The following is a 23,499-nucleotide window of genomic DNA, read 5'->3' on the forward strand; positions in this document are numbered from 1 at the left end:
TCTCAGATCTCTTCCAGTAGGTTTGTTGAACATTTAAAATGGCTCTACATAAAAAAAGGACATTAACTTATCTTTTGGTAATTATCCTGTTGTAAGTACAAGGTTTCATGAACTGCAGACACCTGTAATAGTATAACTGTTGGGTTGTCAGCCATTCTCATCCAACTTTCTCACTGCTAGTAAAGTCAAATTATGACCACTCATCTGGCAACTTACAGAATTTGATCACTTTACCAAATAGATCTGCATTTTTCTGGTGTGCCTAAATATATTTGGTGCTGGAAGTGAATTATCCATTTGAAAAGACTTTAAAGCAAAAACTTTAAGTGCTTTCTTATCCTAACTCAGGAGATATATCATTGATACCTTTGGGTCTGTGGACCTTTGTGTTAATGGTTAACATTTACCAATTAGTCAAGACCAATGTTTGTTAAATAGACTCTTCCTGCTTGATCCTTAGAATACTGCCAAGGTTGGTGAATCACATCTAAATATTATCTGTCATAATTTCTCACTTCAATGAGTAAATTGGCTTGGCTCATAGATCTATTAGTAAATCAATAGCAATCCAGTACCCTTGAGCTATGGCTCTGAAGATATCTAAGAAACATTTGTGTTCACCTATAGTGAAAGCCCCTTTCACTTCAGAGGTGTTTCACATTTGAGTTTCAAATCACTTCAGGATGATGAGCAAAGAGCCCACACTTAGTGTTGAGAAGGTAGTCGGAAAAACAAGTCTTGTCCAAGTTCACACCATTTCTCTATTTAATTAGACTCTGTAAATATGACTTTCAAAATTGGCTTGATGACACCATGTCAAGCTGTCAAGAAGATAGAAACATTTCTTCAGGAATGAGGGCTTTTACTATGTTTCTTCTGTTTCTGAACAATTATTATTAATAGGATAATAAATTCTAAACTCACTCCTTAAGGATGGAGATGTCTGCCTGACCAGAACCCTTGTCTTTGCTCAAGACCATGTGTGTCATGCAGATCCTGGATGTCTCCTTAGAGTTTAGTAGCTACTGCTTCTCCTCTCAACCCTTCTGTGTCCCCGTTCCTTCCACATTTCTTCCTGTTTTGTTTTCTCTCAGGTTTACAGGCCCTCTTCTACTGGCCCACTAGTGTGGAAGAAAATATGGAATGTGGAAACATAATTCATCATGGAAATCAGAAAGTCTTTCTTTTCCCAAATATTCAGGAAAAAATTGATTATGTCCCTTCCAAGTTGGTGAAATATTAATATCTTATCAATGCATATTCCTATTTGCATATCTTTATGTGAAAGGATACACAGAATTCAATTTAGGGGAGAGAAATGGGGTGACTGAAGGACTATACTTTTTGTACGTTTTGAACCTTAAAACAACTTTTCAAAAATAAGTATAATTAAAAATTTTAAATGTTGTATGTAGTCCTGGAGGGTTAATTAGATGATTAGAGATGATTTTTAAAGTGTCACTTATCTGCTTAAAAACTTTCACAGAATAAAGGGATAGACTCTAAAAGGTCATATTCAAAATAATCAAGAAACTCAAAACTCTAGCTGGGTTGATGGGGAGGGGGGGTAGTAGTTTCCTTTTAAGGCATTTACAGTTTGGGTTACCCAATTTTGACAACCTGATGCCTTACATGGCAAATCCTGTTACATATAAAATGTTTTAAGCATGATCTCTATATTAGGAAAATATGTTGATGTAGGATTTGTAAAAAATATACCTCAGGAGACAAAAGAATATGAGTAGCCTTTGGATTACATCCCAGTAACAGGCCTTCATCGATTTCAAGTGGCCTTTTGGCTTGAACAGGCATTATCTCTAAAGGCATGTCTACAGAATGGCTGGTGCTCCCTTGTTATCTGTTCTCCCTCCTCTTTCCAAGGTCCAGCACTGTTTAGTGTAGTCTGGACAAATCTACTTTTTGATCTAGGTAGCCAGCCTGTAATTTATTGACCACCCTAAGGTAATAGTTAAAAGTCCATGTGCAGAGCAGAAAAACAAGTGACTAGAGTATAGTGAATATAACATGGTGGCCAGCATTGAAAGGCACAAGCTTTTTGAATATCCTGCATTCAAATATGAAAATAAACCCAATTATCCTCATTTTAGAATGAATGACATGAGTTGGGAAGTTTTAGGGGTTTTTTGTTGTTGTTGTTTGTTTACTTTAATTCTTAGAGTGTTTATGTTAAATATTATTGTCAAGATGCTTATTCCTTATATAAGGTATTCAGTCTTGAGAAGACTACATGACCTTTCCCCCTTGTCAGAAAAAAAAATAACATTTCAAAACTAACAACATTTCAAGTTATATCACTTCTATTCCATCTCTTATAATATCACATACACTTGTTTTGCATCACTAGAAGTTATATCCTCGTGAGCTATCTGGAAGCTCTGCCAATTAGCCTAATATCATAAGAATTTGCTGAGTCTGTTTAACTCTGTTATAGGCATAGATATCTGTTACAGAAGACCTTTTTTTAAAAAAGTATTTTTGCCAAGACATCAGGATAAAAAAAGAATTTCAACCATGGAAGGAGAGGAACCTAGGTAGAAGACCCAATATTGATAGAAATGACAACTGTCACCTGATCCCAACAGATTCAAGTACAGAGCAAAGGAGAAGGAATCCAGGTATTTACACAAAGAAGTCTTCTTTGCCCCAAGTGAGTTATTAATCTACAAATGTGTGACTACATGGCATCCCAGCAAATGGAGACAGCCAGTGATCCACCTGTTCAGCTCTGCTTACTGATTTATTTTACACCCAATATATGTAAACAATAAATCACTAGTTGCTTCTAGCTCACAAGGTACCCTCTTCCCCCCCACTTCTGAACTGAGGAACAAGCAGCATATTTATCTAGGGTGTTAACTCACAGACACAGCAGTGAAAATCGTGTTGATGGTACCAACTCCAATGGTTGCATAAACAGGTTCGCTGATTCCAGCTGTCTGGAAAATGCTGGTTGAATAGTAAAAGATCTGTAAAGTAAGCAATTTAGCCTTAATAAAGAATTCTAGCACTGATAGCTTGAAAGGAAGAAATATTTTAGGTTGTTTATTTTTAGTTGTTTCTACTGAGCCATGATCCCTAGGACACCCTAAAGGTTTTATCTCTCCTCTTCTTACAGCCAATGAGAAACCACTATCAATCTTTAGTATTTAAAACTTCTGATTGCTTAAAATTCTCCTTAAATTCAGCTGAAAGCTCTGAATCTGCATTATCCTGACATATACTTTTTTAATTTTTAAGTTTTTTGTTAAGTTCTAAAGTATATACAAAAAAGTACACCCAATGTAAGTATACAGATTAATTTTCACAAACTGAACACACCTGTGTAACCAGTGCGCAGATCAAGAGTAATTTATTTCCAATCCTCCAGAAGCCCCCAGAACATCCCCTTATTTTTCCAAGGAAACTCTTCAACTTCTAATATCATGATAAATTTTACCTACTTTTGTACTTACTATAAATGGAACCACACAAAGTGAATTATTTGGTATCAGGCTTCAACATTATCTTTGTGAGAACCATCTATATAGTTGTGTGTATTTGTACACTGTTCATTATCATTGATTAGTTTTTTTAGTATTAATATACCACTATTTATTACCCAATCCACTACTGATGGATATTTAGCTAGTTGTCATTTGGGCGAATATGAATGGTGCTGCTATGAACATTTTAGTACAATCCTTTTGATGAAATACGTACACATTTACATCTAGGAATAGAATTACTAGACTATAGTGCATGCATATGCTCAGCTTTAATAGATACTGGCAAATGATTTTCCAGAAAAGTTGTATCAATTGACACTCTTACCAATGTGCATAAGAATTCTGGTTGCTATTGTTTTCAATCCAAAATTTTTCACTAATCTCAGTGAACGTGGAGAAATCTTCAAAATCTCTCTAATAGTGTTTATTAATAATTATGTTTTTACATGTTTTGTAGGCCTTTCTGTCATTCTGTCATCTTTCATTCTTTCTCTACTTAACAAATCCTGTTCCTGGCACCTCTTCTTGTACAGATAGGGCTAATGGAGAAGGACTGTGCAGATTATGCTCACTGAGGAGTATCTTACAGCACATTGCACACTATCCCACATTTTTAGGCTGCCCAACAGCCTCAGTTCAACATTTCCTGGATGCCTGTAAGTCAGGCACTGGGACAATAGCTAAAGCAGGGAGGTTCAGAAAGATTAAATATTGTTCCTTTGGATATACAGGCTGAACTAATTTGGTCTCCAAATGCTGAAGTTCTGTAAAATGTTAGATTGAAATGAACATCTAGGACCCCTTAAAGGAGGACAGAGATGACAAAAGAGTAGTATTCAGTGTGTTGAGTGAGGTTCAGGTCTCCTTTTGCTTCAACTGATGTAAATTACTTTCTTTACCTCTCCCAAGGCTCTGCCCATCCACAAGCCACCCCCTTGTGGATCTGTGATTGGCTCATTATAGAGGAAGCCCAAAGCACATTTTTAACAGCAGTATAAGGGGATAAGTGATTTTTTTAAATCTAGTTTTTTTAGCAAATGCTTACTTTTCTTCTTTTAGTAGCTAATTGTTGCCAGTACAACAATTTTAGTCTGTGTAATACAATGATTTCAGTTCAAAACGTAAAAGCTAGCTAGTTTAATATTCAGTATGTTTTCCAGTCATGTCTGGTCTACTATCCTCAGTCACCAGTTTCATGCCAGTTCACGCTACTATTTATTTTGTTTGCTGTCTCCTCAAATAGAGTGAAAGTTTCTTGCATGGCAGGAAACTTTTGTGCACCTAGCTATTTGGTTCTATCTATCTATCTATCTATCTATCTATCTATCTATCTATCTATCTTCTATCATCTATTTATTTAAAGTAGGCTTCACATCCAGTGCAGAGCCCAATGTAGGGTCTGAACCCACAGTCCCAAGATCAAGATTAACAGTCCCATGATGCTCAATCAACTAAGCCACCTAGGTGCCCCTGGTATAATTGGGTTAAACAGATATTGGAGGTGGGGGGTTGGTGGGAGGAGGATGCCTGGGTGGCTCTGTGGATTAAGCATCTGCCTTCTGCTCAGGTCATGATCCCAGAGTCCTGGGATTGAACCCCACGTGGGGTGTCTGCTCAACAAGGAGCCTGCTTGTCCCTCTCCCTGCCCCCACTCATGCTCTCTCTCTTTTAAATAAATAAAATCTTTAAAAAAACAATAAAAATACATAGATAAAGGGAACCATGAATTCATTTTGCCTAGGCTATCAGAAATCCTAAATTTGCTACGCAACTCCAGAAGCCCCTTGTAATTTAGGGCGTTTTAAAAAATAATTACTCTCTTTTTCCCTCTTTTGTGTTAATTATGATTTTTGCCTTCCATCTTAATAGATACACAGTACCACTGATTATTGACATTTCAAAAAACTCTAAGCCAATTTTAGGAAGTGGATAAGGCAAAACAAAGAAAATTAATGCTTACTCAATATCTGTTTATTATAGTAAAATGTGATGTCAACATTTTAAAATGCCTTTTTGTTATTTAAATTCATACCCCTTTCTTTCTCTATTTTAATTCACTTTGCTTTTAATTTAGAGAGTATTCTTAAACTTACCCCATTGATTCCAGAAAATTGCTGAGCCAAGTGCAGCATCAGTGCCACTAGAATAGGCTGTCTGTAGCAGGAATTGGTGAAGAGTTGAATTATGGAGACTACTTGTTCACTTGATGCTTCTTCCTTTTCTTTTCTCATCTCAGCGATGTCTTTGGTAATATCAGCATCTCCTCTGAGTCTTTTCAAGCCTGTCCCCCAAAATGATCAGGTTGGCACAACTCAGGTCAAAACAGAGTAAATTATAGTTCCACATAGCCCTTTCTATTGCTTTACAGCATAAGTGTTGGCAATCCTTTTTGTTAAGTTAAATCCTGCTTTTAAATTAAAAAAAATTGGTTTTATATAATGACCAAACAAATCCCTGATCTTTATTATCATAGAAGCATAATGCAAGTAAAAAGCTTTTAGAAGCCTCTGGTTGAGTCCAATACCCTGCACGTGGGGTTTCCTATTTGGGCTCCAAGTGTTTAAGGGTTTGAAATGGCATGCATGAATCATATTGAAGTGGTCTTTCACATTCTTCTTACATGTAGTCATTGACTTCATCTGGAAAACCCTCATACCAGCTTAACCAGTAAACATTCATGTACACTGCTTTTCATTGGCTAATAATTCCAAAACACTAGGAAGAAAAAAAAAACAGACTTACTTTTCTTTGCTCTGACTTCTTCGTCCAACTTAATGTAAAGGTATCTGGGGCTTTCTGGACAGAATAGGAGCAGCAAAGACTGGATGATGGCTGGCACACCAGACAAACCAAGTAGGATATGCCACTGCTCATGATTGCCCAGGATAAAGTTGAGGCCAACAATCTGAAAAGGCAGGGAGGAACCATGGCAACTGCACAACACTTTGGGTCTGCCTTCTGTAACCATTTGTTGAAAAAAGTACATTGGTTATTTAATAGTAATCCCTGATAACTTTGATTCAGGTATGGCCAAAGTAGAAACTATTAGTAGCATGTCTTACCTTAACTAAGTTTGAGACTGTTTTATGAAAAGTTCACTTAGGTTTGTTTTCATTAACTTATGTGGGCCATTTAGGATGGGAAACAACTAAACTTTTAAGAACACATTTGACATCTAAAGCAACACCAAAAATCATGTGTAACTTTGGACCTTAAAAAATTTCTTCTTAGATTACCTAGAACTTAAATAAAATGGGATTACATAGAACAATTATTGTAATAAAAACCAGCTTTGTCATCCTTAATGCAGGGGTTTACCCTCTGATAATCTTAAGCTAGGGATTCTAGGTCTCTGAGTCCATGGGATAGAAGGGAAGCATAGAGCCAGCTGAACAAAAAACTGCTATGGTAATCATATATATGTTAATTTTCTAGGTAAGATGCTCAAACAAAGGAAACCCAAGCAATCAAAAATGTGAAATTTTCTATTGTTTGAAATCTGCACAGAATAATTTAATTCTAGACTAGCTCCAGAAGTTCAAGACCTGGCATGTTGGGTCATCTTTAGTGCCAACCCTACCACATATCCAAGGGGAGAAGTGAGGAATGGAGTACTAATAATTTAGCTTTGAGCTAAAGAGCCTAAGTTTGTATAGCATCCCCACTCCCAATAGTGGAACTAGTTTTTTTCCTCTATGTTGGTCTACCATGAGAGTGGACTGTTAAGGAGGGAAAAGTTGGATAAAACAGAGGATGGGTGCAGTAGGGGATGGGAGTTTTTACCTGACTAATAAGAATGCCTGTGACAATGGCCAGCTGATGAAGGGTACCAAGAGCACCTCTGAGTGTGGTTGGAGCAATTTCACCAATGTACATTGGAACCAAGCCTGAAATTAGTCCTGCATAAAACATGAACATAAATGTGAAAGTGCAGCCAGGACTATCTCAATAACAATAACTTGGTTTAAGTATAATCAATATCTTAACTGAAAGTCCCTTTCTGAGTCTGTTGGAAGGAAGACCCCTTGTCCCCAGTCATAGACAAGTTTATGCAAAGAATATTTGTTGATAAGACTTGAATGAGGTTGTAGTTGGATATAGGAATAGAAAGAAATGGTTAGTCATGGATTTACCAATCACTCATAGCGTGGCCTTATTTAGTGAAAAGATGTTAAAATTGATTTTACATCATAATGCCTTAAATTGTCTTCAGAAAAGAGACTAAAGAATGCTCTAATAATATTCTTAATCTAAACTCATGGTATCACAGGAAATTAGAACATAGGCCAATCTCTTTACTTGATAGAGATGAGAAACAGTTTATCCAAGATCACAGAGCTTTAACACCAGAACTGCAAGCCCTGAGTCTCCACAATGCGGAAGTACCTCAAGATTACTGTTTGAGTGGTGAGGGAAGTACGGACAGGTGGAAGAGGTTAAGGAATTCAAGGGCTCTTCCCCCAGTTACTCCCACCAGAGCATGATCTTCCAATAACAGGCTTTGGAAAAGATTCTGGTGCTTAAAGGAATAAAAAAAAAAAAAAAGAAAGAAAGAAAGAAAGAAAGAAAGAAAGAAAGAAAGAAAGAAAGAAAGAAAGAAAGAAAGAAAGAAGAAAGAAAGAAAGAAAGAGGAAAAGAAAGAAAAGAAAGAAAAGAAAAAAGAAAAGAAAAGAAGAAAAGAAAAGAAAAGAAAAAAGAAAAGAAAAGCACTAGGCAATCCAGCCTTCTATAGCTTTCTTAAATACAGATGTAATCAGTCAGGTTGGAGATGGTGGAGCATCCAGCCGTTTGCTGAGTGCATAAAAAGGTCAGACGTTATCAATAAGCAAGGCTGAAAGTAATGTTTAGCATTTCCTTAAGAATTTAAAAATAAGACTTGTCAGAGTCTTCCTCTTAGAGAGTTTCTCTACAAAAATGGAAATGTATGGTTTTTGTGTAAAGAATGAATCTGGGAACCATTTCAGTATATTTTTAATGCTTTAAATTGTTCTTAATATCTCACGCGAACAGTTGCATGATTGATATGGCATCTGAATTTTGGCTGACATTTACATATAACTCTAATGCGTGGTCTGTTGATCTTAAATAAGAAAAAGCCTATTTATTTGGCCCTATTCCAAGCTATACTGTCTCTGTAATGCTTCCTATTGTCTCTCCAGAACATAATAATGCAGATAAGTTCACGGGTCTGAGTTCACATAATTTTAAAGTCAAAATGTATTTCCTATAATTTTTAGCAGTTTTAATGCTCAGAGCAGGATGAGGCATCATTTTAAAAGGTAGGTAGGAGTACAAATTACTTGGCAATGCTAATGATAGGTTGCTCCACATCGTTTTATAGCATTTCTTTTCAATTTTCCCAAAAATATTTGTGATTTTTTTTCATAATGTATTTTAAAAAAATGGAGAGAGAAGAAGGAAGAATCATGATGATTTGGACCTCCTTGATAGTGTTATTACTTGCATTTCACAAAAGATCTACTTAATATATCTAAGGCCAGACAGAAACAGTGCCAGAATTAATTCATTCTGAATTTAAATCTCTCCATATGTGGGTTGACTCTTCACCTTGATAAAACTACTCTAACTTTCAGCTACTTGTATTATCATTTAAAGTAATGAAAAGAGACTTTTAATTAAGTTATTAACTTGTGGGTAATTTAGACTTTTGTTTCAAGGGATCACTGAAGACACATGGAGCTATAAGTCTTTTTGCAAGTAAAAGCTATAAACATTTTATAGGTCGTTTTGTGCTCTTGCACCTCCTCTCCCAGCCCCAGTGAATATTAGTGCTTTGAAAGACAACTTTATGATTTGGGACAATGGATTAAAACCTTGGCTCCAAACCATCAGAATCAGGGATTCTTCGGCATTGAGAAGCTAAAGATTTGGCTATTTTAGAGATTAAGTGATCCTCCCTTTGTTCAGACCTCTGCTGATTAAACTTGCTTCTGAAAGTTTGAAACTTCCAAAAGTTTGAAAAGCTGTTTCAAGAACTAGTGGTTCCAGATATTCAGATATGAGGTTTTCAAGGGGAGCATCCTTCATCCATTATGAACTCCCCTACCAGCTCCTCCTGCCTAACTACCTCTACCTGTGGTCACAGCCACTGTAATGCTTCATTCAGCCACATCTGGAATCCAGTTGTTAAGGGAATGTGGTCTGAGAGATGGGCTTGGGTGTCAAGGGCTTTCTAGGAAGGAGAGACAGAGACTCAAGTGGCCAAGTAAGCCGTAAGAGCTGAGTCGGGGGTTCTGGGCGTAGCGATGTGCCACTGTCTACTGTACAACAGGAGCAATAACAGCAGCTAGCTTTTCTTGGCAGCTTAGTACAGGCAGATTCTATGCTGAACATTTCACATGTATTCTCATAAGTGCCCTACATGGTGGATATTATCTCCTTCATTTAACAGATTAGGAAACTATGAGTTAAATAATTTATCTGAGATTATACCACTAGAAATTGCCATGAGCAAGAAGAAGCTTTGCAACTCCCACTTACTGGTCCCAAACCTCCCTGACTCAGGACTTCAACTTTATGCTATTGCCTTTCACTTTTGTGATGCCACCTCTGGCTCAAAAACTTCCCTACATGTTACCATATCTGCCTTTAGAATAATTTTTGGACAAGTAAGTGTGTGTGTGTGTGTGTGTGTGTGTACATGCACATGCATGACTTACCACAGTAGAGTCCTGATAAGCTTCTTCCTGAAATTATAAGAATGTGAGATGGTCCCAGTTTTGAAAACCCCATCAGGAGAGCTCCAGCTAATGAGAGAATGTTGGCTACCAACATGGCTTTGACTCTGAAATTTTAAAAAGCAAGGATTACAAATTCAGCATCAAAACTTGATAAAATTATTTGCTTTCAGAGTATGCTATTTACCTAAGAGCAGTTATTGTAATTTTTGCTGAAAAAGTTAGTTGGGGAAATTTAAACCATGATTGCTAGTTTATCGGTGGACTAAAGCATTAACAATAATGTTTATAATGAGAAAATCTGATGTTCATGCATGTGATGTCCACATTTTAATAGAGATGATTCAATTGTGGCAATGACTAGTTTGATTTAAGATAACACTTCTCAAATTTTTCAGTTACCTAATTAAGTTTTCTACAAATTGATTTTTTTAAGTAACAACTGTGTGGTGATAGCTACATTCAACACTGTAATTATAACCTATTACATCCTCTTTCTTTCCCCTCTTTCTTCCTTCCTCCCTCTTCCTTTCCTTTCCTTCCCTTCTCTTCCCTTAACCTTTCCTTTCCTTCCCTTCTCTTCTCTTGACCTTTCCTTCCATTCCCTTCCATTCCCTTCCCTCTCCTCTCCTGCCCTGCTCTTCCCTCCCTTCCATTTTTCTTCTTTCTTTCTTTCTTTCTTTCTTTCTTTCTTTCTTTCTTTCTTTCTTTCTTTCTTTCTTCTTTCTTTCTTCCTTCCTTCCTTCCTTCCTTCCTTCCTTCCTTCCTTCCTTCCTTCCTTCCTTCCTTTTTCTTTCTTTCTTTCTTCTTTCTTTCTTTCTTTCTTTCTTTTTCTTTCTTAATGGTGCAGGGTTTTAGTTGACATAGATGATGTAAGGAACTTTCAAAGTTAAATTTGTTTTGATAAGAATTATTTGGAAGTAAATTAAAAGATATTTTTACTTTAGCCTTATCACAGAGAATTATAATTACTCATATTTTAACATTGTATGTAATGATATTTTTAGAACCTATGAATTAATGTTTACCAATGTAAAATATGTAATAAAGCTGACAATAGCAACAAAACATTATTTTCAAAATTAACCATATGAAAATTAACAATATTTATGATGTCTGATACTTTTTTTCCTATTAAATGGGAAGGTGGGGCACAAAAACCTTCAGAGTTCAATAAAGTTCAATAGATGATAAGGCAACCAATAAAAGAATCTGAATGGACAAGGTGTGGAAATACTGTGCCACAAAGAGATGTAAGCATCTTGTTATGTTCTGTGTTGAATAGGTGAGCTTTTCTTAAGCAACTTTCTTTAATACGTGACTTTTTTTTCCGGAGAGTAAAACTATGTGGCCTTATACTACAATGATTGCCCAACAAGTATGTGATAGGCTTAGTAATATCCCCTAAGAGTTCACATCCTAATCTCTCAGACTCTGGGAATGTATTACCTTATATGGTAAAAGAGATTTTGCAGATGTGATTAAATCAAGGATATCGAGATAAAGAGATTATCTCAGATTATCCTAGTGGGCCCACTGATGGAATCACAAGTATCCTTATAAGAGAGTGGCAGAGGAGAAGATTATATAATGGCAGAAGTAAGATTGGAATAATGTGCTTTGAAGATTGAATAAGGGGCCACAAGCCAAGCAATATAGGTGACCCCTGGAAGGTGGAAAAGGTCAAGGAAATGAGTTCTTCCCCCAGAAGCTCCAGAAGGAACCAGGCCTGCTGACACCTTGGCTTTAAAACCAAGTGAAGCTGAATTTGAGCCTCTGACCTCCAAAACTGTAAGAAAATAAACTTGTGTTGTTTTCAACCACTGTTTACGGTAACTCATAAGAGCAGTAATAGAAAGCCAACATATGAAAAATGTCAACTACTCAAAGGGAGGGGAAACAGTGATTTAGAGCTGGCCTGTTTCAGAGCTGCAGAGCAGAAAAAGACAGGGCTATTTCTCTGTGAAGTGCCCTTTCTCTACATAAGGACGGAGGGCAAACAAATTTAAAATTTTACCTTGAGAAATTGTTATTAGCTGGCTAGTAGTATATATTCTGTTAGGAAGTATATTCTGTTAGGGAGGAAAAACTCTTAAAAGAGATAGTCTGAAAGTATATTTGATGCCAAATTGCTCTAAAGTCTGTCTTCCTTACCATCAATGGATGCTAGAGCACTTTGCACTACTTAAAGGATTTTTAACTTCTGCTTAGGCAATAGCCAAGAATAACCCAAAAATACATGGAATTATTGAATCATGGAGAAAGAATTATATTTCTAAGTATATTTCTTTAAATTTTGCTCCAAATACTCCTGTTAGCATAGGTTTTAACACTGTCATCATCGTCTTCACATCATTGTCATCAAAGTAAGGCTATATTCAGTACCTGCTTACTCTGTGCTAGGCATTGTGGTAAGTCCTCTATCTGCGCTCTTGTAATTTTCACAATAATGCCACGAGTTAGGTATTATTATTTTTTCCCTCAGTGTAGATGGATGGGGAAACATGTTAGAGAACTTAAGTAACTCACTCATTTTCACACAGCTAAGTGACAAGCTAGAGTTTGATCTGTGTGAAAACAAAGGTTAATGCTTGGTTTTAGTGAGTTCTGTTTTTTTTTATACAAAAGAAAGAACCCATTCAAAGGAAGGCTATGTATACCTTCCTACACTTAACAGTAGTGTGGATTGCACAGACCATGGTCTCCTCCACTATATCATTATAGTTAAATTTTAAGTGTACAGCTTCTGGAAAAAGTGACCCTGAGAAGCCAAATCTATAAAACAGTGGCCACAGACATTTATTGCCTATTACACAATTACAAGGAAAGACTTTTTTTTAAAGCAGTAATGGAAAAATACATTTTTATTTACTTATTTTTAACAGAGCACTGACTTAGTAAGGAAAATCATGTAATTTCTCAGTGAATCTTCCTAGTAAAATTGTTTAATAGGAGGCTGAACTCTTTTGTCGTAAATTTTGACATTAAAGTTATCAGTTTTGTGGCTGTTAATCATAGAGAATCATTCTTCTGAGACTTGGAAGAAACTTCACTTTTAGTTTACCGTAAGTCATTCGATACATGATAATTTGACATTGATTTGGAGTATGACCATTGTTGATGCTACATTCTAAGACTTGAGAGGGTATGCGTCCTGTTTCCATCATGAGGACATGAATTGAATGTTTGAGTACATCACTGGACCTGCCAAAAATTTAATTTCTAAATGAGATAAGAACAAGGGCTGGCTGGCTCTTTCTTTCTTTCTTTCTTTCTTTCTTTCTTTCTTTCTTTCTTTCTTTCTTTCCTCTATGCCCAACTTGGGACTTGAGCTCATGATCCTGAGATCAAGAGTCAGGCTCCACCAACTAAGCCAGTAGGGGTGTGAAGAAGTATAAAATATCAATAGCTGCCAAAAGAATTGGTTTGCTCATATTTTAAAATTTAACTTTGCTTAATTTTGTTTATTTTAGAAATAGTTAATATAGAAAAAATTTCAATGACTGCTTAAACCAGTTTGGTTCAAATTAAAATGATTTTTAAATTTTTTAAACAATTAAAGTCAGTTTATGAACCCTGTAATTTGCAGATCCTGATTTTAAGTTCAGCTAAATACCAGTAAATTGATAAAAACGTGAGAAACTGACTATTTTATGGTATTATTGGTATTCATTATTTAAGAAAACTTCTTGTAGTCTTATTATATAAAATCTCCAGTGCTAGAGGAGGAAATTATCAGAATTTTAATAACAAGAGAGATAAAATTATAACTTAAAATAGGAATTTTAAAAACTAAATGAATTGTAATCCAGAATTACTAAAATAGTTATCTATATCACTTACATCTTAAAAGGTTTTTGCATTTTCTAAATATTCCATACTTGCATATTTATTCTTATTATCAGGGAAAAGATAATTAATAAAATGTGGCCTCAAAACAGAAGATGAATATAAAACAACAAACATTTGATTTTCTGATTTTATTTCCTCTCTATGTGTGGCTATGGAATCTCAATTTAGTATGTCACATGACTAAGTGAATGAAATTTAAGTGTAAAGGAGTTTCAGTGATTTTTTTTTTTCAGTGACATTTTTAATCCAAGACACGTGATTAAAATCAGAGTAAAGAAGTGGAAACACTATTTGCTTCGTTTCTAGTTAGGACTTTGAGATAGCAGAAGCAACAGCTAGAAACCCATGCCAAGTATATGGGACAAATGGGAGTTGGGGATATTGACTGACCTTAGGACTTGACTGATCCAAATGACAAATTCTAACTTGAAAATGAAAAAGTGGATGTCCGAGAAATGAGAAATGGAGTGATTTGGTGAAGCAAACCATGGATTCCCTGGTTAAAAATTTTACTCTTGGTTCTGCCATTGGGTTCCTGAGTTAACCATTTGTATAGTGGTTTCTTAATATGTTCTTTTTTTTTTAAGATTTAATTTATTTATTTGAGGTAGGGGGAGCATGAGCAGAGGGAGGCAAAGGAGAGTATCTCCCAACAGACTCCCAAATGAGTGTGGAGCCTGACTCGGGCTGGATCTCAGGACCCTGAGATCATGACCTGAGCCAAAATCAAAAGTCAGACACACAACCGACTGAGCCACCCAGGCGCCTTGATGTGTTTTAAAACTAACAAATTTAGAGAATCAAATCATTTCTGTGGAAATACACACAAAACTCATTTTTGCTATAAATGCTTCCATGATTAAGCAAACTAGGGCAACAGCTTTCTACATTATTTGTTCTAAAACCAACCTAATTCATAGAGTCATGAATTGAGAAGCAACTCTAGAACTATTCCACAAAAATAAGGACGATTTCTTTCTAACAAAGTCTTAGAAACCCCCAATACTAAAGTTTCCATGTTTATGCTTATTTATGAAACTTGCCTACCTTCCAATCCGATCCCCTAGCCATCCACCAAAAAATGATGCAATCATTCCACCAATTGCAAAGCTAGACACAGACAAGGACCAGAGCATGGTGACAAGGTTCGAAGATGCTGTAGTCTCTTCCTCTGCCAAAGGGGTTGGTATTGAATCCATTAGGCATGGGGTTGTGGGCAGTTCCTTTGTACTGTTGATAGTATAGTTGTTGATAGCTTTTCGGTCATCCAATGGAATACCCAAAACGTATGCATAATGGGATATTATTATCTGAAGAAATAAAATAAAGAAAAGTAGCTCCAATAGTTCAAGTAATCTATACACTTTTTGTTTATTTTTCCTTTGGAATGTTTGTCAGGTGTTTAAAAGGGTCATCCCGATTATGGTATTATATACATACAATCATGGATAGATTTCCTTATAGTTGACTATATCCTGTAAAACAGAGGTTGCAAATTCCAGTGCCCACAGGAACTAGGCAGGAACAAATTAAGTGAAGGAGAACCCTGATAACCAAAGGACTGAAGTACTATCTCTATTATTGAGAATATAATAGCAAGTGGGCAAGATTATAGCACTGGAAGGCATTTGTCCCACCTAAAGAAGGAAGCTGCAAATGTGACACTAGTGTTCCATAACATGTAAGTTTTAAAAAGAAGCCAGAAATCTGGGTTTTATGTAAAATTCTTCAAGTTTTAAATGCAGGAAGCTATTAAAATTGAAAATATTCTGCAGGCTAAAAAGATAACACTTTTCACACCAGTGTTACCTGTGCACAGTAGGGTTTAAATAGATTGATGCAACTATTCAAATAGAAGCATAAAAATAACTATAAGAAAAAAAGATTGGGAAAGATGAAGCCAACAATAAAGTTAGTATACAAAATCTAAACACTAGGTGCTATATCCTTGCTAGAAGTATGCTATAAATTTAACAATAAACTTCCTAGCAGCCAGCGCAAAGAGAGGAAACCAATCATGTTGATGAATTTGATGAATTTCAAAGATAAAAATAGCTGAGTGCCCCCTGAGAAGGGATTAAGACCTGAAGGACTTTTCCCCTCTGTGTCCTCATAGATTTCTGTATGTAATAGAATGAGCAGCATTCAAAACTAAATTTCATCGAGCCATAGTTTATGATGTGTTTCAATAGAGGCAAAGATCCTACCAATGTGTAATTGAGTAAAGGCGCAGCCTTTGGGCTTCCTTTCTTGTCCTTCCTCTCAGGGCTGATTGGGTCACTCTTCAGCGGCCTGGGAGGACCTCTGACAAGGGCCTGGCATGAGCTGCTCTAGGCTGCCAGTCATGGGCAAAGCCCTATGTGACGAAATCTGCTTAGTGAGGGACAGAATTGATATCCTCTTATTATAAAAGAACTTTGACCAAGACATTTGCCTCATTAGTAGACCATTCTACATGGATAATAATGCATAGAAAAAAAGGCTGGAAGGTAATATTCAAAATGTTCTCAGCTGTTTGCTCTATGTGGTAGAGTAAGTATAGGTGATTTGTTGTGAATACTTTCTGTAACAGGTATGTGTAGTTTTTATAATCATAAAAAAGTATAATTTTAAAATCATAAAAAAGTATAAATTTTAAAATTTATAAATTTAAAATACCCTAAAATAATGCCACGTGTCATTCCACTAACAAATGACGCTGGATGACTATTCTTTAATGGTGTTTAAGTGGCTTGTTAAACACAGAAAGAGGGGCTCTAGAGTGGTCACCAAGCCTGATGCCAGTGGGGGATCCATGTTTTAAAGTCTCGCTCTAGGACTTGTATTGAAGGAGGGGGAACTTTAATTTTCCCTCTCCTTCCCTGGAGAGGATGATTTAAGTAGGAAATGAAAAGGTCTTACACAAAAAGAGGCTCTTCTGATTCCAAATTATGCTGATGTTGAACCAAATTTTAAGAAGGCTGCTAAGTTGGCACGTGTTGTCATCACTCACAGAAAAAAGCTGTGGCCCCCAGCATTGTTATCTAAATCTTTCAATCTCATGATAATATGGTGCATACAACCAAAGCATATCTTCTGGCCCAAGGAGCAACACTTTTCAGGTGACAGACTAGAGCCAGTACACATTTTTTTTTTTTTTTTTGGAATCCAACATTGTAAGGGAAGCAGATGAAATATGATGTATTCATAGAAAGCACCCAACAAATGCTTGTGCCTTTAATCTTATGCCTCTTCTCCCCCACTGCCCCACCAGCTTCTCTCCTCTTTCTCTCTTTACTCACCAAACAGTTCATTGAACACCTTCTTTATGCCAATCATTGTGTTTGACATTGGTTACAGGAGGAAGAAAAAGACGTTGATCCTTCCCTAAATGCCTCAATTAGAGCAAAGGGAATGAAGTCCTGGTTCCCCCACTTACAGGCTGTGGGAGTGAAGAAAAATGACATCCCTCTCCTATTTATTCATTGGATACCAGAGTAGGGATGCACAAAATAAATGAGGCAAATGATAGGAATTATTCAAGATCTTTAAAAACCCCCATCCGGATAGTTATCATGGTGAAAATTTTGTTGGACTTCTTGACTATGATTTAGCAGTTTTATATTATCTTTTTTTTTAAAGATTTTATTAAAAAATAAAAAATAAAAGATTTTATTTATTCATGAGAGACAGAGAGAGAGAGAGAGAGAGAGAAGTAGAGACACAGGCAGAGGATAAGCAGGCTCCATGCAGGGAGCTGACCTGGGACTCCATCCTGGGACTCCAGGATCATACCCTGGGCCAAATGCAGTGCTAAACCACTGAGCCACCCGGGCTGCCCAGTTTTATATTATCTTATTTTGAATTATCTAGGGGAGACAGAATTAGGTGGGGAAGATGGGACCTTTTTAGTGTTAGGTCTCCTAAACTTTTTCATCTGGCCTAGAATTGGGCATAATAAGGTTTCTGGAGGTTAGACTGGGACAACATATGTTAAAGTACCCAATGCACAGTGAGTTGGTGCCCAGTGAAAGTTTGTGCATAAAATGAGTCATTCCTTTTATTCGTCTCGCTTATTTCCCAGCATTTTTATTCCTTTTTTTTTTTTTTTTTTTTTTTTACTCACTTATGGCTCAGAGCTCTAAATACACTCTTAAGTTTTTTAAAACAACATCTGTAGGCACGTGGTATTCTGGCTTGAGTTTTCAGTGAGCTCAGCGAACAGCAGAGTCAGAGATCAAGAATTGTTTATTACCTTTTCTTTCTTTGTGAGGGTTATTGAGTAGTCAAGGCCAAGTTATCAGCTTTGAAGCCATGCACACAGTGCCTGACGGAACACTGGGATTACCCCATGTTCCCCACGTGGGTACACTTTATCTCTGTGTATGAGGAACACAGATCGTTCAGTCACTGACAGAAATCGTCAAAAAGAGATTTGAATTGTATGTGTTTCACTTGCCTCTTGAGGTGCATTGATCACGCCAATGTCATATCCAAACTGGAAGGAGCTGAGTGTAGCGGTGAAGACAGTGAGAACCAAGGTCCCGGTGATCTGTGGGTAATGAAACACAGGGCTGGGAAACACTAGGCAGTTTCAGTTACCTACCCTCCTGGCAGTCTGTAGCTTGGACTTCTGATAGGCTCCACAGGCTGGTTCTTGCTCCTTGCTCCTTGTACACAGTGTGCCCTATGCTCCCAGCAGAGGTCTTTCATTCAGGAATGCAAGAGCCATCCATCAAGTCCTCCACATTGCTAAAGCTGAGAAAAGTTTGGGACAATTTCTTCCGAGACAGGAAGGAACCAAACCTCCTTTTCCATATATATATATATATATATATATATATATATATATATATATATATTATAAAAATATATTTATATTTTATTTATAAATTTATATTTATAAATATATTTTATATAAAATAAAATATATTTTATAAAATATATATGTATTTTTAAGATTCAAAATCAAGACTGAGGACTAGAATTGCTACTGACCAAAGGACACTGCCATGATAAAAACAGCCAATTTATATCATTGGGAGAAGCCAAAAAGGCACTAGTAACAGAGATAGGGAGGTCTGGGCATTGCTACAGTACAAAAACACCTCAAAACTCATACAAGAGGCATCACTCAGGCTTTATCATGACCGCATCAATATCCAAGTAAGGATAATCTTCAAGATTTGTAACTAATTGAACCTAGAATTATGGACTGAAGGATGTTATTTTCTTTCCAACTCCATGTAGCTACAAAACTCAGTGTAGAAAGGGACAGAGCATTCACTCCCTTCAACTCATAAATACATGTCTAACCTTCTTAGAGAAATCCCATCATACATGTAGAATCATATATCAGGATATTTGATTCAGCACTCTGTGTGTGTGTGTGTGTGTGAGAGAGAGAGAGAGAGAGAGAGAGAGCAAGATGGCAAAAATTGTAGAAAGAACCAAAATGTCATTCAATGGAAAATGGCCAGATAGGTTCAAAAACATCATGATACATACAACATGTCATGCTGCAGTTAAAAAGGGTAATGTGATCATTATGTACTAACTTATTGTTAAGTGACAAAGGAAGGTGTGTAATCTCATTAATTTTTTGGAGGCTTAAACCTGAGTATTCCATGATTTGTGCATGTTATATGTAAGTCACATAATATTTTCTTGAAGAACAAATAACAAAAGGATGACCATTGAGGAATGTGCTACTAGAGAAGGGAAACAAAACATTATTTTTTTCTTTAATTTTTATTATAAGACATTTTATAAGGAAATCATTTCATGTATAATATATAATTTAAATGTTTAAATAAATTGCATGGGATATTGTAGAAACTTCATTGAACAAATGAATGAGTCATATCAACATGGATTCCAGCTCCCATTTGATATTTAGGGAGTATTATGACCCAAACCACTTTTCCTATAGGATCTTCAAATTTTCTCTAAGCAACAGGATGATTGTAAATCTCTACTCCATCATGAATAGTTTATTAGCTAAATCTCCTCGTTCCTTAATGAAGTTAGAGGTCAGAAATCTCAGTGTCATCATCAATGAAGTATTATCACAGAACCAGCCTGAGAGCCCTTGAGTTCTATAATGTAGAGGTTCTAAAACTAGACCCCCATTGGAGAGCTTGTTACTGGTGTAGCTTCCTGGTGTACTATTGGGTTGGAATGTCTGTGATGAGAATTGGAATCTGTAGGTTTGTACTCTCTTTCCACTAATTCAGAATGAATTTCAGGTGGCACTTCTGTAGGCTTTTCTTCCCAGCACCTTTCTTCTCCAAAAGGACTTAAAACTATCCCCAAAGGTATGATAATATATTATCTTGAAAGAAGCATATATATCCTATATCCATATATATCCTGAGGGAAGCATACATATATATAAAATATACATTATATTGAGATATAAATCATATATGCCTATATATAATACAATAATTACAAATAAATTCAAAGTATATTAACTGTAACTGTGTATGCACATACACACACACAATATGCTACATTGTGTATGGGATTACCAGAGATTTTGAATTATCCTTTAATATGTAACTAGATACCTAATACCTAGTGTCTCAGGCAACCAAACTAAAATGAGTTCCATTTACTTGGTTGATAGTTTCTCCTCAAATCCTTTTTCCTCTTCAGCTGTTTCCAAGGACAGGGAATTTTATCCTTTCCTTTTATTTGTAGGAAGTAACCATCATCAGCAGTGAGGGGGCCAGGGGCCACCTTGACAAGGCTTCCACCCACTTCCCTGAAAGTCTCCATCACTACAATCTAGACAATCTGATAATAGGCGCAATGCAAACACAACTTCAAGGCCTAATACTGAATATTTCTGCCTACTGCATGCCTATTCATCGATATAGGTGATTATCTCTTTTAACTATATTGGTTTTCTCTTGCAGCTATAACAACACATATTTGTTATTCTACAGTTCTTATAGGTCAGAAGTCTGGTATGAGTCTCACCAAACTAAAATTAAGATGTTGGCAGGCTGTGTTCCTTTTTTTTGGAGGCTGTCGGGGAAAATTTGGGTTGCTGGTAGAATTCTGTTCCTCATGGCTGTAGGACCAGGATCTGTGTTTTTGTGCTGGCTGTAAAGCGAGGGCCATTTCCAGCTCTAGAGGCCTCCACAGTCATTGGTTAGTTGTGCCCTTCCTCTATCTTCTTAGCCAGAAATGGGCCAGTAACGTCCCCATGTTGCATTTCACTGATCCTGACTACAGCTGGTGGAAAAGTTCTTCCCTTTGAAGAATTTATGGGATTAGATTTGGCCTATCTGGATAATGATAGATAATCCAGGTAAATCTTCCTATCTCAAGGTCCATAACCTTAATGACATTTGTAAAGTCCTTTTTGCCATTTAAGGTAACATTTACACATTCTGGAGACTGGGTAATGGATACTTCTCATGACAGCACCATCAGTGTCCCTATTTTATAGATAGCTAGACTAGTTTAAGGTCTCACAGCCAGTAACTTATACAATAATGATTTAGACTGAGACTCTATGCTTTTAACTAATTAGTTATTTTGTATTTCTCATCGGTCAGAAATATTCAAAAGTCAAGCACATCTAAAAGTCTAGGATCATAATCTTCCTAAATAAAAAAAATCTGAGGGTGCACATGTTCACAGAATTTGCCAAGTGTGATGCTGAAGCCAAATCACCAATACCCACCAGTTTCAAGTGCATTTTCCTACTACCCACCAGACAAATCCCCTCCTTCCTCATCTACCCACAAAAAACTTTTATGAGGTTTCTGTACAAAACTACAAAAGAGCAAAAGCTACTCAACTGCTCATCTGTAGCTCAGTCAAAGAAGAACCTCATGGCCTTCCCACCACCAAGCCCAGGGCCATGATGTACTCACCCAGTTTCATCCCTGCATCTCCTTTTCTTCCTGTAGCAGAATGTCCAAGCACTTGGTGTCTTAGTGACTGCCCTTCCCACTCCATCCCTGGGCTTCTGCTCTCTGCTGGCTCTGTCCTCCTGCCCCCACCAGACAATCATATAGTTCCTTTCTTCTTATTTTAACAATCCAACTAGTCACCATGCCAATGGTGAGCAGAGGTGCTATGGAAATGGAAGTTAGGGATGCAGGTGGTGGCCGCAGCAGATCTGGTTCCCCGTAATCTCCATCGGCCCTCCCCAGCCACTCCAAATACACACTCTAAGTCACAACAGCGTTAACTGCTCCTATATTACTTGATAAAAATGAAATTTTAATTTTCAAAGATTGAAGTTCTCTGGAGCTCCCGTTCCTTTACTTTCTAATCAAATTGTTCTAAGTCATTACTATAGAAATTCTGAGGCTGCCCCTAAGACCAATTTCTCATAGGAATAATGGAAAAAGGAACTGTAAAGGAAACAAAGTTTTTAAATGTTTAGAAATCTTCAAGTGTCCTTTAAGTCCTTGTCCTCTGGTTTTCTTGGCTGCTTGTTCGGAATTGGCTTTGGTCTTACCATCCCGGGGAGGGAGGTGGCTGCAGTTTCCCCACTTTAACTTCCTAAAATAGAAATCTCATCTAGTTGGTCATGTAAGGAACAATGTTATCAATTTTAAGAAAGTTACTTGAATTCCCTACTAAAGTCATAATTCCAAATATAGAAGTCTCTGGAGCTGCTTGATTGCATTTCTTCCTTTCTTTTTTCTTTTCTTTTTTTTTCCTTTCCTCCCTCTCTCTTTCCCTTCTTTCCTTCTTCTTTCTCTATTTTTCTCTTTCTTTCTTTCTTTCTTTCTTTCTTTCTTTCTTTCTTTCTCTCTCTCTTTCTTTTTTTTTTCTGTTTTATATTCAGGTTTAATTTACCTCTCTGAACTTTGCCTTAAACTGGCTCTTTGCTTTCCATCTTTACTTTTTCTGTTGTGAAATGACAATAGATAAAATTTGTAGTCAATCTTCTATGCGTGTTGATATTAGGCTTGGTCAAAAAAGTTTTGTTTATGAGAGGGAAAGTTACTGAAGACTGCTAAGCCTGAATGAATTAGCCCATCAATCCTACCCATTAATCTAATGTCCAAGAGGTTGACTCAAGGATAGGTATATAGGAGCTAATAAGAACAGTGAGAACTTAGGAACTTACCTAGTGCAGGCTCTGGGTTCTAAATGGTTCACCTGTTCTTTCAACAACTCTGTAGGTAGTAATTATTATTTTCATGTCACATATGGAAAAACCAACACACAGAGGGTAAGGAACTTGTCCAAAGGCTACATACCTACAGAGTGGCTGAAGGTCTTCAAGCTTTGTCTTTTACCTCTTCATAGGCTACAAGATATTAAGCCTGACTCTTAGGAGGACTACTTTCACTCAGAGCTCAATAATTTTAAGTTAGAGAAACTAGGTTCTACATCCAATGAAAGATAGGCTGCAGGATAAATATGGGATTACATAGAATGGACGAGGGCTGAGCCCTAATGTAAAACAAAGTGTGGTGTTTATTTTG

At 36.6% G+C, this 23,499-nt stretch overlaps 1 protein-coding gene across 2 annotated transcripts in view; it reads right to left on the bottom strand.

The window, feature by feature from the left end:
* SLC2A2 (solute carrier family 2 member 2) overlaps window positions 1-23,499 on the bottom strand; it is a 31,762-nt gene that overhangs the window by 5,517 nt on the left and 2,746 nt on the right. Inside the window, exons 2-8 of one of the 2 annotated variants that reach the window (XM_025425585.3) lie at window positions 18,495-18,587; window positions 15,104-15,366; window positions 10,187-10,311; window positions 7,290-7,405; window positions 6,249-6,411; window positions 5,600-5,787; window positions 2,883-2,987 (exon numbers count right to left, since the gene is read on the bottom strand). In XM_025425585.3, coding sequence (XP_025281370.1) covers window positions 2,883-2,987; window positions 5,600-5,787; window positions 6,249-6,411; window positions 7,290-7,405; window positions 10,187-10,311; window positions 15,104-15,366; window positions 18,495-18,587 — 1,053 coding nt within the window. Of the gene's footprint in view, window positions 1-2,882; window positions 2,988-5,599; window positions 5,788-6,248; window positions 6,412-7,289; window positions 7,406-10,186; window positions 10,312-15,103; window positions 15,367-18,494; window positions 18,588-18,641; window positions 18,794-23,499 lie in introns of both variants that reach the window. The other variant, XM_025425586.3, reaches the window with a different exon arrangement.

This window comes from Canis lupus, chromosome 34, assembly GCF_003254725.2.
Source record: "Canis lupus dingo isolate Sandy chromosome 34, ASM325472v2, whole genome shotgun sequence".
NCBI lineage: Eukaryota > Metazoa > Chordata > Mammalia > Carnivora > Canidae > Canis > Canis lupus.